This window comes from Macrobrachium nipponense, chromosome 9 (genome assembly GCF_015104395.2).
Source record: "Macrobrachium nipponense isolate FS-2020 chromosome 9, ASM1510439v2, whole genome shotgun sequence".
Lineage (NCBI taxonomy): Eukaryota > Metazoa > Arthropoda > Malacostraca > Decapoda > Palaemonidae > Macrobrachium > Macrobrachium nipponense.
The window spans coordinates 69,750,557-69,765,335 of NC_061110.1; the positions used below are offsets into that span (position 1 = coordinate 69,750,557).

Below are 14,779 nucleotides of genomic sequence, written 5' to 3' on the forward strand. Positions count from 1 at the left end.
TGAGAGTATACAATAATTGTATACTCTCATCTCCAGCTTGTCAAGTTAAGACTTGGTCTCATCCCAACCTACTGTGTTGAGACTTCATTTATAGTAAACACAAGTTTCTCTCTCTCTCTCTCTCTCTCTCTCTCTCTCTCTCTCTCTCTCTCTCTCTCTCAAATATGAATTACTATATCATAAACTTCTATGTAAAAAATTAAAAGTAATAATTCCATTAATAAATTCTTTTTTTTAGCAACTAAAAGTGATTTTGCTAATAATTCTTTCTGAACAGTGAGTTTCAATAAGATGATTCTCAGACCATAAACATTACAAATGTGGGATGATGGTTTTATTTTCTTTTATTCATATTACGATTATGGTAATCAAAATAATAAAAAGTACAGTATAAATGGATTCTGTATGTGAAATAACATATGTGTTTACACTAATATTAATATTTTATCTCTAGTCACAGTAAAAATATTTGAAATCCAAGTTTCCGTGTAAGCAACATAAGAAATTTATATTTTAAATATTTTTACTGTGATTGGAGATGAAATATCAACAGTCATAAAATATTCTCTTGTGTATACTGTTATACATATGATAATCAGAGTCAACTACTAAACTTATAATGAAGTACAGTTCAGTAAATCAGGGAATGAAAAATATGGCAACAGGTATCTGCAGTAAAAACGAGTTACAGATGTCAGAACAATGGTTTATTTTTTTTTCATACATATATTATGATAATAATAGATCAATATCATACTGTAGTTTATTCTGTAAGTGAAATGAAGTTTAATTGAAAATTTTCAGTTTTTGTACGAAAAGATATGCATGAGAGAGAGAGAGAGAGAGAGAGAGAGAGAGAGAGAGGAGAGAGAGAGAGAGAGAGAGAGAGAGAGAGAGAGAGGGGGGTTATGGTTTTACATTTAATATTTGAAGATTTATACACAACTTTTTGTATCATAGAAAATTTTTTTGTTCATGAAAATACAGTAATTACTGAATATTGCTCAATGAAAAAATTTGCACATTATTTAATTTTTGCTGTATATTTGGAGGTAATCTCCACAGAAAAATCAGCGATTGCAGATATACAATGTAGCGGAGACCCACTCTAGTAATGATGAATACGTCTCAGATGAAATAATGAAACTATTTAGTAAATTTAAAATTTTTTAGGTACAGATTAAATAATTGGCAATTTTGTTATATCACAAGTTATTTAACAAGAAGATGACAGGGTTTATAAAATTTTTATATTTATACACAAACTTTGTTGTGATTAACTGGAGACTTGCTCATTTTTCCTTCTTTTCAGTCTCTTATTTACTTAGTATCATGTTGTTGACGTTGTAAGCTTGGTCATTGCTGCTAAATATATTCACATTTATCTGTCAGCAGCCTTTGTCTGAAGGCTGTAATATCTGGTGTAAGAAGAATATTTTTAGGGTAGTAATGCATTGCATTTTTACTTGAACCTTTGAAGTTCTAACTTCCTGACATCCTCTGGAATAGCCTCCCAGAGGATGTTATGCAGTTGGAGTTTCAGAATTCCAAGCAAAAATGCAATGCTTTACTACCCTAAAAATATTCTTCTTGCATTTTAATACATTTTTATTTATCTATTTATTAATTTTTTTTCTTGTTTAATAAGTGGTATCTCTTCTTTCTGTATTTCCCTTTACTTCCTCTGGTTTTTTCCTAATGAACATCATATTCATTGGAAGCTTGAATTTCAAGTCAATGGCCCCTGTGGACTTGTTCGATATGAAAAGCTTTCATCTATCTACTTAATGATAATTGACACAAATTTTTTTTGTAAATTTTTGATAATTCTCTTAAATTTTTTTATTAGAAACAATAACTAGTCTTTTCACTTTTTCGCTAATTTTATTGATAGAAATGTAATTTGAAGAAAGGGAAAAAATTTTATGTGGAAAACAGAAAAGTTTTGATTGATTTGTGTAAGGTAATTATGTATCAAATAATAATATTACAGTGAAGTTCTTGTACATACTCGTAAAAGTATATGTTATGGTCTTATTTAATTGGGATGGCAAGGTTACAAATTGCAGTTCATTGCAAAATCAAAGAAGATACATTGATAAGAGTACTATAATTTTAGTGCTTGTCCTAGCTCATGGTTTTAAGTGGAGTAGTATTTTTGGTGAAATTTTAAATATCTTTACAAACTTCACGGTATTTCTTATGTTCTTACAAATGCCTTTATCTATGCTTTCAGGAAAAGTTGGCTCGAATGGCTATGTATCATTACGTCACAGAATCTATGGCATTTATGATATCGTCGAATATGGATTCTGGATCTAAGGATTATCACTTAGAAGCTGCAATTAGCAAGGTGAGCACATTTAAAATTAAAGTAAAATATGTACAGACCAAAACAAAGGTAAATTTGTCTTTTACCAATTAAGTTGGTGTCAAACAGTGCATTACATGGAACGTTTTTAACAAATGTTAATTGAAAGAATAAAACTGTAATGATGAGATTTGAAAGGACTAAGTAATATGAAAATTTGTTGACTTTAAAGGTGTGTTTCATAGCCTTTTCTTGTAAGTAATTAGGAATCATATAATGCAACATATAAGAGAAGGTGCATTTACTCAACTGAGTTTTCTCTTGGAAATTTGGTCCCTATTAAATATTGTATAAGAGGCAGTCCTCGCTTATCAGCGATCCGGTTTTATTGTCTAGCGCCATAAAATTGGCAATTTATGGCACCATAACAGGACAGTTATCAGTGTCATAAGGGTGCTTATGCCAATGATAACCAGTTATTGGTGCCATAAGCCCCATTATGGCACCATAAATCACTGAGTTTTGGTTTATGGTGGTTTTCACTTATCAGGACATCCCCGGGAATGGAAACCCCGCCGGTAACTGGGGACTGCCTGTACTGTGTTTGTCCAGTAGCAAATATTTCTTTTTGCAGAACTGTCTTGCAGTTTTGGCATTCTTTCCTAACCAAACTGTTAGTTCTTCAGCAGTCTTATTAGTATTCCCTACCTCACTTCCATTAGGTGTATAGAGACATTAATAATAAAGCCATTTACAATAGTTTATCTTTGTTTTATGATAAACCCACTACAGGCATTCCTTGGTTATCAGCAGGGATTCCGTTCTCGGTGGGGTGCTCATAAGTGAAGACTGCCATAACCGAAACTTGATGATTTATGACACTTATGGCCCCGATATCTGGTTAATGGCACCTCCGTTAGGTATGTATGGCGCCATGACTATATTATTGGCACCTTATGGCGTTGGTCACTGGAACTTGGCGTTATGGTGCCATAAATCGCCAATTTTATTGCGCTAGACATAAAACCGAATCGCCATTGACCGAGTCCGCTGATAATCGGGGACTGATTGACTGTACTTGTATTGTGCATTTTGTTTGCCACAAAATGTGTCAGATGAAAGCCCTCCAGAAGATTGGCAGAGGGGTACAGTCCCCTCAGATGTAGCTGTACTATCACTTTCTGGCTGTCAAATTGGTTAATTTCATTGTTTGCTTTGATGTTTGTGGACTATCATATTCATTCATATTATATCTTCTGTACTTCACATTTGATTATGATTGCACTGAGAGAAGGCCAGCTGCACCAGTTTCTTCTGTGTTGAGAAAGGATTTCTTGGTGATTTTATTTTATTTTTTTTATTTTTATTTTTTTTTTATTTTTATTTTGGGTTGGGAGGTGTTATTTGGTCATCTGGATAGCTAATTTGCCCGCTCTTTTTTTTTTTATAATATATTCTCATTTTTATATTTTTGGGATTTACAGGTTTAGTTCTTCCTGCACTTTTCACTGTATTTTCCCTTTGTTTTTAAATCTATTGACAGAATCAACCCAAAAGGGCTGCAAGGGAAAATTGACTAAGAGGGAGACAAGTTACAGGGAAAGTAATAATAATAGACTGGGGTAGAAAATAAAGCCAATACGCCTGAATTTAGATCTCTGCAGAAAACAGGAGTGAATTTGCTCCTTATTTAAACATTTGGAGATCAGAAGATTTCACAGCTGCTCTAGGTAAACTATTCAACAGTTAGTTGTAGCCAAGATGAAAATGCCTAGCAAACTGAAGATTAAATTTGATTTTGGAAAATGTCACACACAGCTGCCACCTACTTAGTTTTGTAAGTAGAAATAGCTATGTCAGGTAAAGAAAGTGCAGAGGAAGCTTGTTATATTAGATTTTATGCACACACATAAACTTCTTTTATATCTGTGCTACAAGTCCTCATCAAAAGTTGGCAAAATAAATTTGACTGATGGCATAACTCTGTCTAAAAGGTTGAGATGACAGTCAGCACTCTACAGGCAGCCCCCAGTTAACATCGCTATCAGTTAGCGGCATTTTGGTTTTACGGTGCTTGTTAAACATATTCATAACTAGGTTTTACACTCCGTAGGGTTTATAGCACCGTTGTCTGGTTATCGGTTGCTTATAGGCTAGGTACCAAGACCGCCTCATACGAACATGACAAATATACATCTTTTCCTCTGCTGTTTTAAAAAGTTATCCTTTACTTTGCAATATCCAATAATACTGTATGTAGTCTTGTATCACTATTTATGTTATAAAATACAAACAAACGATCATGTTTTGGTTTAGAAAAATCAGATGAGGACGGAGGTGATTATTTCGCCGTACAGTAATACCTTGAGGTACGAGCAGCCCAGTATACAAATTTTTTGAGATACGAGCTGCGACTTGGTCCATTTTTTTGTCTGAGATACAAGTGGGATTCCGAAATATGAGTGAGCGAGTCGTGCTTCTGGAGGCTGCGCTAGTTGGCGCACGAGTCCAGCATCAGCACAACCAGCACTTTTTAATGACACTTGTTTGTCACATTTACTTAACATTTTAAAAGGCAGGCAAAAGCAAACCCCTCTTCTAGTTAAATAAGTTCAAAAACAGAAAAAAAGAGATTGATAGAATATTGTTTAAACTTTATACATACTCGTTGCGTGAATGTGTAAAGCCATAAACAACCGAACAAGAGAAAACTTTTTTGTTGAGTACAACTGAATTGGATAACATCATCATCCATTTGGCTTGTATTTCAACCATTGTACGATAGTAAACAATTGCTGTAGTTATGTTACAAATGACGTTATATAGAATAAAGTTATGTAATAACTTTATTTGCTATAGATCACAGGTCATCAAGGAAATATGCTGTTAAATTTAAACCAAGTTGTAGTTGAAGCTGAGAAAACTGTTCAAGTTGCTAATGACTATGTATTACTGTGCATTGGCAACAAGGCTAAAACACCCTTAAACATGCCATCTAACACAACCAGAGATAAAACTGGGAGGAAATAATTTTAATCAAAATTGCTGGGCTTGAAAGAACACATTTTACTGTTGTTTTCACACTGAGAACAGATAACATAAAGCTCATATTACAATGAAATCAGTGAAAATAGCAAATGGAATCATGTAGTTTTTATAAAAATTTAGTTCAATACGAGGCTTATCCAAGTCTTATTTCGACTTAAAAACACGTTGTATAACGAAAAATGACCTTGTCTCACATAAGTAAAAGTGTCTAGATATTAGTTTATGCTAACCAGGAGCAAGAAAATTCGCTCAGAATAGAGTTAAATACGCTGAAATAAACTTGAATTTGATCAGTTGATTTCCAAACCAAAACATTGACTGCAATATGTTAGTATTTTATAATACAGTAATATGAGAATACATATTTTGCCCTACTTAACTCAATTCAGAGCGATTTTCTTGCTTCTATTTAGTGTAAATAGGTTATTTTTTGTTATATGGAGTGCTTTTAAGTTGAAATGTGACTTAAATATGTACTTGTTGGCTACTTGATTGTTATTTTTTTTTTAATAGATGGTGTCAGGAGCATGTTATTTTGTGTAAAAAAATGATTACTTTTGTTATTTTCACCCTGTTTCATAATAATATGATAGTACATATTTATCTGTTATCAGAGTGAAAACAACAGTAAAATGTGTTCTTTCATGGTCAGTATTTTTTAATGAAAATACTTTTTTCTCTGCTATTATTTGCGGCAGAGTTGCATCCGTGTTATTGATGCATGAAAATTTAAAGTTATTAGCAGTGTGGACACTTTGTTTTCTCAGCTTCAGCTACAACTGCAGCTTAAACTTAGTAGTACATACTATATTTCCTTGCCAATATTTTTTCCCTACCAAATAAAGGTATAATGCAAAAATATTTAAGTCCTGTTGTACTTAATTAGTAACTTTATTTGTAACATAACTAAGGTAATTTTTTACTATCGTACGATGGCTGAAATGCAAGCTAAACTTCATTATCATCAGATTCAGTTCGGCTGTTCTAGCAAAACAACTGTTATAGACCTGTTGTTTATGGCTGCAGGGTTTAAGCAATGATTATAATGGTACTAATGATACTTTTATTGTTGTTATAAAATCCACAATCATATATTAAAAAATATTTCTATAAAATAGAACAAAGACTTTCAAACACCTGAACGGTGTTCCTCATCAGTGTAACGTTAAAATGTAATGGAGAGGATAGTTTCCTCCTGAAGAGCATCTAAAAAGGTGGGTGGGGTTTGTGTGTTCAGTAATCCCGAACTCAACAGGCAGTTGTGCCAACCTCCTCGATCTCAGAACCTGTGAAGTTGCTCCTGCTTGCACTGCATAGGTGCCATAGTCGGAAAAATCCACAGGGATGTCGGCTATCTGGAGAGAGAGGGGAAGAGGAAGCAGAGCATCAGGGTTCACATGGTCAACGTCAGTTTTGAAATTAAAATTTTTAAATACTGCTTGGCAGTGAAACTGTTTATAAAAGGGTCTTCATTTGTAAACGACTTGTTATCTTCAAAAGATAATCCCCATGTTTATAGATAGCCTTCAACTAATCTTCTCACGTGAGAATTGTCGCTTTTAGAAATAATTTGTGCACCATCCCAATTGATTCTGTGGTCTAAATTAAAACTATGAGCCACGATTCTCACGTCGTATTAGGAAAAATAACCTTGTCTCTAATAAGTCAAGTATCTAGATTATCGTTTACAGTGTTCCCCCGTATTCGCGGGGGATGTGTACCAGACACCCCCATGAATAGTTAAAACCCACGAATAGTTAAAACCACCACTAAAAATGCTTATAATTGCCTATCTTGAAAGTTCAGATACCAAATGTATACCTTAAATAACATCCTACTTCAAATATACCTAAAATTCCTAACCTATTACTGTATTAATCTTTGAGGTTACATTATTAATATCATTTCAAAGTCATCTTAAACATTTTACCATTAAAAATATATACCTACAGCCAATAACAGAGACCATCAAGTGTGAAATTATTATTTATTTCTGAGACAGAGAGAATAATAATAGAGAGAGAGAGAGAGAGAGAGAGAGAGAGAGAGAGAGAGAGAGAGAGAGAGAGAGAGAGAGAGAGAGAGAGAGAGAGAGAGAGAGAGAGAGAATAACTCCAAGACTTGGCTCCTTCCCCTTTGCCAATTTGTATATCAAATTGCCATTTACTTCCCCACCCACCTTCCTCCAACTGGATAAAAAGACTGGGAATCGCTATTTTTTTTATTAATCTTATTAATATTTGAAAATTAGTCATAAATTAAATCATTTATTTATACTACAAAACAAAGTAAGAGAGAGAGAGAGAATGTTATTGTTATTGTTTAATCTCACTACACTTAATATTATTTGAAAACTAGTACTGTATATTATTATTTTACCATGAAATATAGTAATGCCCTTAAAGATATACATTCACTTCCAGCCCAAACAGACGGCGAGAGTTACCACTATGACATACATATCTCATGTGGCAAAAAGGAAAGAGAGAGAGAGAGAGAGAGGTGGTTATCCTTATTTAAAAGAGTGAACTGGATAGATTATTGAATTTCTTTAAAATACTATTACATATGAATTTTGAAATTAGTTATATTATTATTATTATGCAAAAATATTAATAAACATATTGGCATGTACCATAGAAATTCTCTCATCTCAGTAAAAGAGAGAGAGAGAGAGAGAGAGATAAATTGCATGATCTGGTGTGGGCAACACACTCCACCTCCTGTCACATTACTTGATATATTTGACAGCTGTTGGACCCCAGCCATCTCAGCTTGGCTAACTGGAGTTCAAAGACAAGATGCGGGGTAGAATGGATATTCTTTCATTCTTACATAATTTTTTTTATTTATAAACTAAAATCTTGCTAATTCACTTTAGTATTTTCTTTAATGAATTTATATTATTGCTGTTTCCATTAATATTGATATCTTGAAAAATAGTAAGTCATTTATTTATCATACAAAAAAACATACATCTCTGAGAGAGAGAGAGAGAGAGAGAGAGAGAGAGAGAGAGAGAGAGAGAGAGAGAGAGAGAGAGAGATTAGGTAATATTCCTGTAAAATACTTTCACGTATGATTTTTGTAATTACAATTATTATTATTATTAGTATTATCATTTGAAAATATTAATAAACATATTGTACATACGTGTACCATAAAAATCTCTCATCTCAGTAGACGAGAGAGAGAGAAGAGAGAGAGAGAGAGAGAGAGAGAGAGAGAGAGACTCCCTCCCCTCCTGTCACATTACTTGATATTTTAACAGCTGTTGGACCTCAGCTTGGATCTGGAGTTGAAAGAAAGATGCATGAAGACTGGGATATCCTTCATTCTTACATAATTTTTAAAATTTATAAACTAAAATCTTACTAATTCACTGTAGTATTTTCTTTATTGAATTGATTGCACTTTACATTAATATTAATATTTGAAAATTAGTAAACCATTTATTTATCATACGAAAAACATACATCTCTGTGAGAGAGAGAGAGAGAGAGAGAGAGAGAGAGAGAGAGAGAGAGAGAGAGAGAGAGAGAGAGAGAGAGAGAATTATTATTATTATGTGATATCATTTAATCTAATTAAACTTGCTAATACAATATTGATCAGTATTAATACTTGAAAATTAGTAAATAATTTTTGTATTATGAAAATTTATTTAGGCATGAAAATAACATCAAAATACACTAATTAGTGATTAGTTATTGTCGGAACCCTGCAAATAGATGAATTCCCTGCAAATAATGGGTAGATATGGTCCAGAGAGAAATCCGCAAATCAGTGAGTCCGCGAATCCTGAGAACGTGAATACGGGGGCCCCACTGTATGCTAACAAGAAGCAAGAATTCGCTCAGAATTGCGTTAGATATGGCGAAACAAACTCGTATTTGCCATCAGCCGATTTTCAAACCAAATGTATAGCTTTTTATAAGATTTATGCAAAAGATGCATATTTACTTTTTCTTCTGTGCATATCTTAATTTTTGTCACTCTGCCATCTATGTAACAGTGGCATCTCAAGATCATATGGTTATACCTCAATTTTTTGCTTGCATAACAAAGCAAAAATCGACTGAGTTGCACAGTTATATTTTGTACTTCTATCCCATGGAAAAACAAACAAATTGCAGTGTTGCAAAATCAAATATATACCCAAGTTTTGTCTTTTAAAATAGATTTATGCAACAATTTTAAATATAATTTTTATAAAAACGTGATTCAATGATATAAAGGGAGGGTTTTGACGAAGGAAAAATCTATTTCTGGGTGATTGGCTCGTGTCGCCCTATGAAAGGATCCTTAATATCATTCTTTCTAGGTAAAAATTAACCTAAAATTACCAGAGAAAACAAAATTAAGAAAATGTCAGTAAAACTGACTAGCTCACTCTTAAAAAAGAAGTGTCGGTATGATAATATGGGCGAGTGTGGAACACTATACGCCACGACAATCACCAATTAGAACTTCCAATCAGAATCCCCCAAGAGAGAGCTGATACCAACGGGCGATGCAGCCGCTACTACTACTACTAGAGGAACGCCACGGACAGCAGCGCCCCTAGCGGACATCCTTAATCTAAAAAACATCTAAAAAACATCTTGTCCTGCAAGGGGGGGAACAAACCTAAAGGGGGGGTTTCATAGGGCGACACGAGCCAATCACCCAGAAATAGATTTTTCCTTCGTCAAAATCCCTTTTCTGGGCTCAGCTCGTGTCGGCCTATGAAAGAGTACCAGAGAAACAGACAAGATGGGAAAAAAGGAACAATGAAAAGCAGTGTAAAAATGATGGATATAAATATAAGTAAATCAATTACAGCATACAAAACTAAGCACTTAAACTAACTTATACTAAACAGTAAAACAAATAGAACGTTAGTAATCTTAAAGTACTTAAATGGTAATTACAGTAAATTACAGTGATGCATGTAATATAAACAAAAAGGGATTTACTAAACATATTACAAAAAATATACAACCACAAACTCATTGTGTCCTACCCCTAGCATAAAAAATAAGGGTAGGTACACTGAAGTCCATCATTAATACAAGTATGGCAAAATATATACAAACCACATGTGTCCTACCCTAGGCATAAAAAATAAAATGTAGGTACACTGAAGTCCATCATTTAATACAGTAAGATGGGCAAAATAAAAATAAAGGGTATTAAACACATTTGTGTCCTACCCCTAGCATAAAAATAAGGGTAGGTACACTGAGTACATTATCAGTACAAGTGTGGATGTCCCTAGCAAAAAAATAAGGGACAATCACTATATGATTCAACGGCTAAGGCTATGATATTCGAGTAGCCTGGGCGATAGGGTGAGGCATGTTGGATGATGTAGGTAGAAAGGAGACTGGATCTATACTACAACTACTATACAGTATCAGGGGAAACAATGTTTCCCGCTGCTACTGCTGAAAAACTTTAAAGATTCCAAGGACTTTAAATAATGCCGTTTAAAGACTGTCGGGGATTTCCATCCCAGTATACTTTCTAAGATCCTCAAAGTTCTATGTTGAAAACAAAATAATTAATTGAGGTGGCTATACTCCCCTGATATCATGTGCTTTTGGGAATGACTCAGGGTTGGCTTGTTTAATGAAGTAAAGGATTTGTTGTCTAATACCTTTTTACTGACAAAGTACCACCTTTTTCTCTCATGAAGAGAGCACCTGAGGATCTTGAAGAAGTACGAGATAGAAAGGCTCTAAAGAGTTGATACTGGGCAGAGAGAAGGATCCTGTGGAAGTGGGATAACCTTCAAGGAGACCCACCTTGCAAGAGGATCCTCATTTTGGCTAAAAAAGCTACGATCCGGAGCAAGTAGAACTTCTCCTGATGGGAGGAATCCACATGACCGCATCCCTGGATAGAGCCGACAGTTCTGAAATTCTAGCTCCTGAGGCTAGGCTTAATAAGAATAATGTCTTCCTCAGGAGCATTATGAATGTACAAGATGAGTTGCAGTATCTGAAGCTAGTTTGAGGACATCATTTAAGAACCATGAAACTGTAGTAGGCCCTCTGAGAAGGTCTAAGTCTAGCACAGGCTTTGGGGATAGATGTGAAATAAGATTCAGTCAGATCTATCTGAAAACCTACTTGAAAGATTTTCTTCAAAGCTGATTTATGAGTGGTAATAGTGCTAGCTGCTAGCTTTGCTTAACCTTTTTTTTTCAAACAAGGATCTGAAAAAGGATATAGCCAGATTAAACTGTCATGGTTGTGGTGTTCGATTCTCTCAAGAAAGATGCTAATTTTTTAACAGCGAGTCATATGTCTAATGTTGACCTCTATCTTATCTGATTCTAGGAAGAGAATATTCTGTGGATCAATATCAGCATCTTTATTAGCCGCAAACTTCATGAAGTCCATAAAGTTAGGGTCTGGAGAATTCCTGAGGAAGCGAACACAGTCCTCATTTGTACTGATTGTGATAGCTTGGGATTGGGGATCCGTTGAGGTCGGAGACCCAATTCCAGAAGAAGAGGATACCAGTTGCTCTTGGGCCAGTCCGGTGCAATCAGAGCTACTATCCCTTTGAAAGACCTTAGTTTGCTTAGGACTTTCAAGAGAAGATTCACTGGAGGAAAAACATAAATCTCCTCCACTGATTCCAGTCCAATGACAGGGCGGGCGTCCGTGGGGCATAAGCCAGAGGGTCCAGGTTGGGGGCCACATAGCAAGGGAGCTTGTGGTTCGCTTGTGAGGCGAAGAGATCCACTTGGAGACCTGGGACTCTCAGGACTTAGGCTTACCCACTGGAATGACCCGTCTTCTAGAGACCACTCTGATTCCAGAGGAAAACTGACCGGGACAGGGCGCTCTGCTATCACATTCCTTACTCCTGCCAGGTGAGTGGCAGACAGATGCCATTTGTGTTTGTTTGCTAATGCAAAAATGGCTATCATGACATGATTCCACCATGCTTGGATTTGGACCCTCCTCTGTTGATGCAATGAAACTACCACTGCACTGTCCAAAACTAGCCTTAGATGAGACTTCTTCGGGGGAAGCAGTCTTCAGAGTAAGAAAATCTGCCATTGCTTCCAACACGTTTATGTGGAGCTGGCGAAATTGAACTGACCAAGTCCCCTGAACCTGTTTGAATTGAGAGTATCCCCCCCACCCGGACAGGGATGCATCCGTGTGAATGGTAACACTGGAAGGGGATATTGAAGGGGTACTTTTCTTGGCTAAGTCTTTACTTTTGACCAAGGCCGTAGTTGATTGCGGAGGATCTGTGGAATTACTGACAACTTGTCTCGATATTTGGAGTTTGCTCTTGACCGCCAAATTCGATTTATATCTTTCAGCCTTGCCTTCAGAAGGATATCTTTTACGAAGCAAACTGAAGGGATCCTAGGATTCTCTCCTGGTTTCTCCTTGACGTTTGTTTGCATTTGAGAAATTGCCTGACAGATTTTGCGATTTCCTTCCGTTTGGCCACTGGAATTGACAGATTGTGGGAAGACAAATCCCATTGGATTCCTAGCCACTGAAAAACGAGATTCCGGAGTAAGTCGGATTTCGTTTTGTTTATCTGGAACCCAGATGTTCCAGAAAGTGAACTACCTTTTTGGTGGCTTTGAGACATTCCTCGACTGTTGGGTGCCCAGATCAACCAATCGTCGAGGTATGCTGCTACCATGATTCCCTGAGCTCTCAATTGTTGTACAACCACTTCTGCTATTTTTGTGAATACCCTGGGGGCTACATTCAGACCGAAGGGCATCACTTTGAATGAGAATGTTTGATTTCCTAGCCTGAATCCTAGAATGGGCGGAAGTGCCATGGCTATAGGGATATGATAGTATGCGTCTGTAAGATCGATGGAGCATGTGACGGCTCCACGCGGAAGTAAGGTCCTTACTTGCGAGGGAGGGTAAGCATTTTGAACTTGTCGCAACGAATGAAAGAGTTTAGCTTGACAGTCTAAGAATTACCCTTCTTTTTGTTGAGCCTTTCTTTGCACGCTGAATAAGCGACCTTTGAAATTTTAGATGCTGACTCTCGCAATAGCTCCTTTCTGAAGGAGTTTCTTCCGCGTAATCTTGTCAATCCTCTGACGGTATCTGGTGGAATGATTTGATTGGATAGGAGGATCTTTGATCCAACTCCAGCCCAATCCTTTGACACTATGCTCTGTGCCCAATTGCTGAACCCCCACCTGTGGCGGAAGAGGAACAGCTCCTCCTACCTGGGGAGCCTCATTGTTGATGGGCGGGTTTGGCCACCACGCCCTCCTCTGAACTGCCTGCTCCTTGTCGCCTTCCTGCGCCACGCTGACGAAAGTAACCTCTCGCCCTACCTCTCGGCTGTTTGTAGCCTTGAGCCTCATATGAAGGGTTGAAGGCCGGCGAGATAGCGTAGGAGGTGGATGGCTGAGATTGAGGGGACAACAGGAGGATAGGCTGGTTCTGCTTCGAACTAGCAGGTTGTCCTTGTTGGGTAACCGGGGACCGCCTGCACAAATTGCTGCTGTTGCTGGTGTTTCTGATACGGCTGGAACCTCTTACCAGCCTTCTTCGGTTTTCTTACCAGCAGTGGGAACGGAATCTTGTTTCCTCTTCGAGGAAATACCCCACCTAGCTCTAAGGCTCTGGTTGAGCCTAGCAGCTTCGTGGTGTACTTCGTTGACAGCGGACTCTGGGAAGAGATCCGCTCCCCACATGCTAGAGGGCCAAGAGTCTATTCGGCTCATGCCTAATAGTACATTCTTGTAGAACATGCTTTCGGCAGTTCCTCCTAGCCTGGAAGAAGTCAAAAGCGTCCGGTTAGTACCGTCTCGGAACTGAGATTTCGCCAAAATCTTGAAACAGCGGTTCCGTAGCATAAGAGAGGGCGCCAAATTCCGTAATTATAAGGGTGGAATTGAGGGACCTGCCAAACCTGGTTCGCGCATCAAACTCTGCCTGGATTAGGGAATCCGGCAGTCTTGGTAGCTTCTCGCCGAACTGGTCCATGGCGCAGTCCGGTTTTGAGCTTACCCAGCGTGAACGTAGCTGGCAAGTTCTCCCACAATTCTCCGAAAGCTGGGAAGAGCGGAGAAGTAGACTCCGCCTCCCTCCAACTGTGGGATGGGCTCATCCTTGAGGACTGCCTGAAGGGACTTCTCCACTAATTTGTCGTGGCGAACGGAAGAGAAACATCCTCTTCCGTCGCGAAAATAGTGAAGGGACCTCTTGTAGGCCTGGAGTTTAGTATTCGTACACTCCCAGTCCTCAAGGCAGTGAACCCATTTCCCGCTGAGCATGATCTCTACTGTAATAGGGACCGACTCTCTAGAGATCTTGTCTTCCCTAGTGAGAGCCGTTACGGTCAGCCTAGCATAACCGATGAAAGGCTGCGTCAGACCTGGAGGGTAAAACTCGAAGTCCTCAATCCTTCGAGTCCCACACTCCGG

The 14,779-nt window shown here is 37.2% G+C and overlaps 1 protein-coding gene across 1 annotated transcript in view; it reads left to right on the forward strand.

Annotated features, from left to right (window-relative positions):
• Positions 1-14,779, forward strand: part of LOC135218542 (very long-chain specific acyl-CoA dehydrogenase, mitochondrial-like) — a 303,617-nt gene that overhangs the window by 237,334 nt on the left and 51,504 nt on the right. Inside the window, exon 7 of the mRNA XM_064254915.1 lies at positions 2,237-2,353. Coding sequence (XP_064110985.1) covers positions 2,237-2,353 — 117 coding nt within the window. The remainder of the gene's footprint in view (positions 1-2,236; positions 2,354-14,779) is intronic.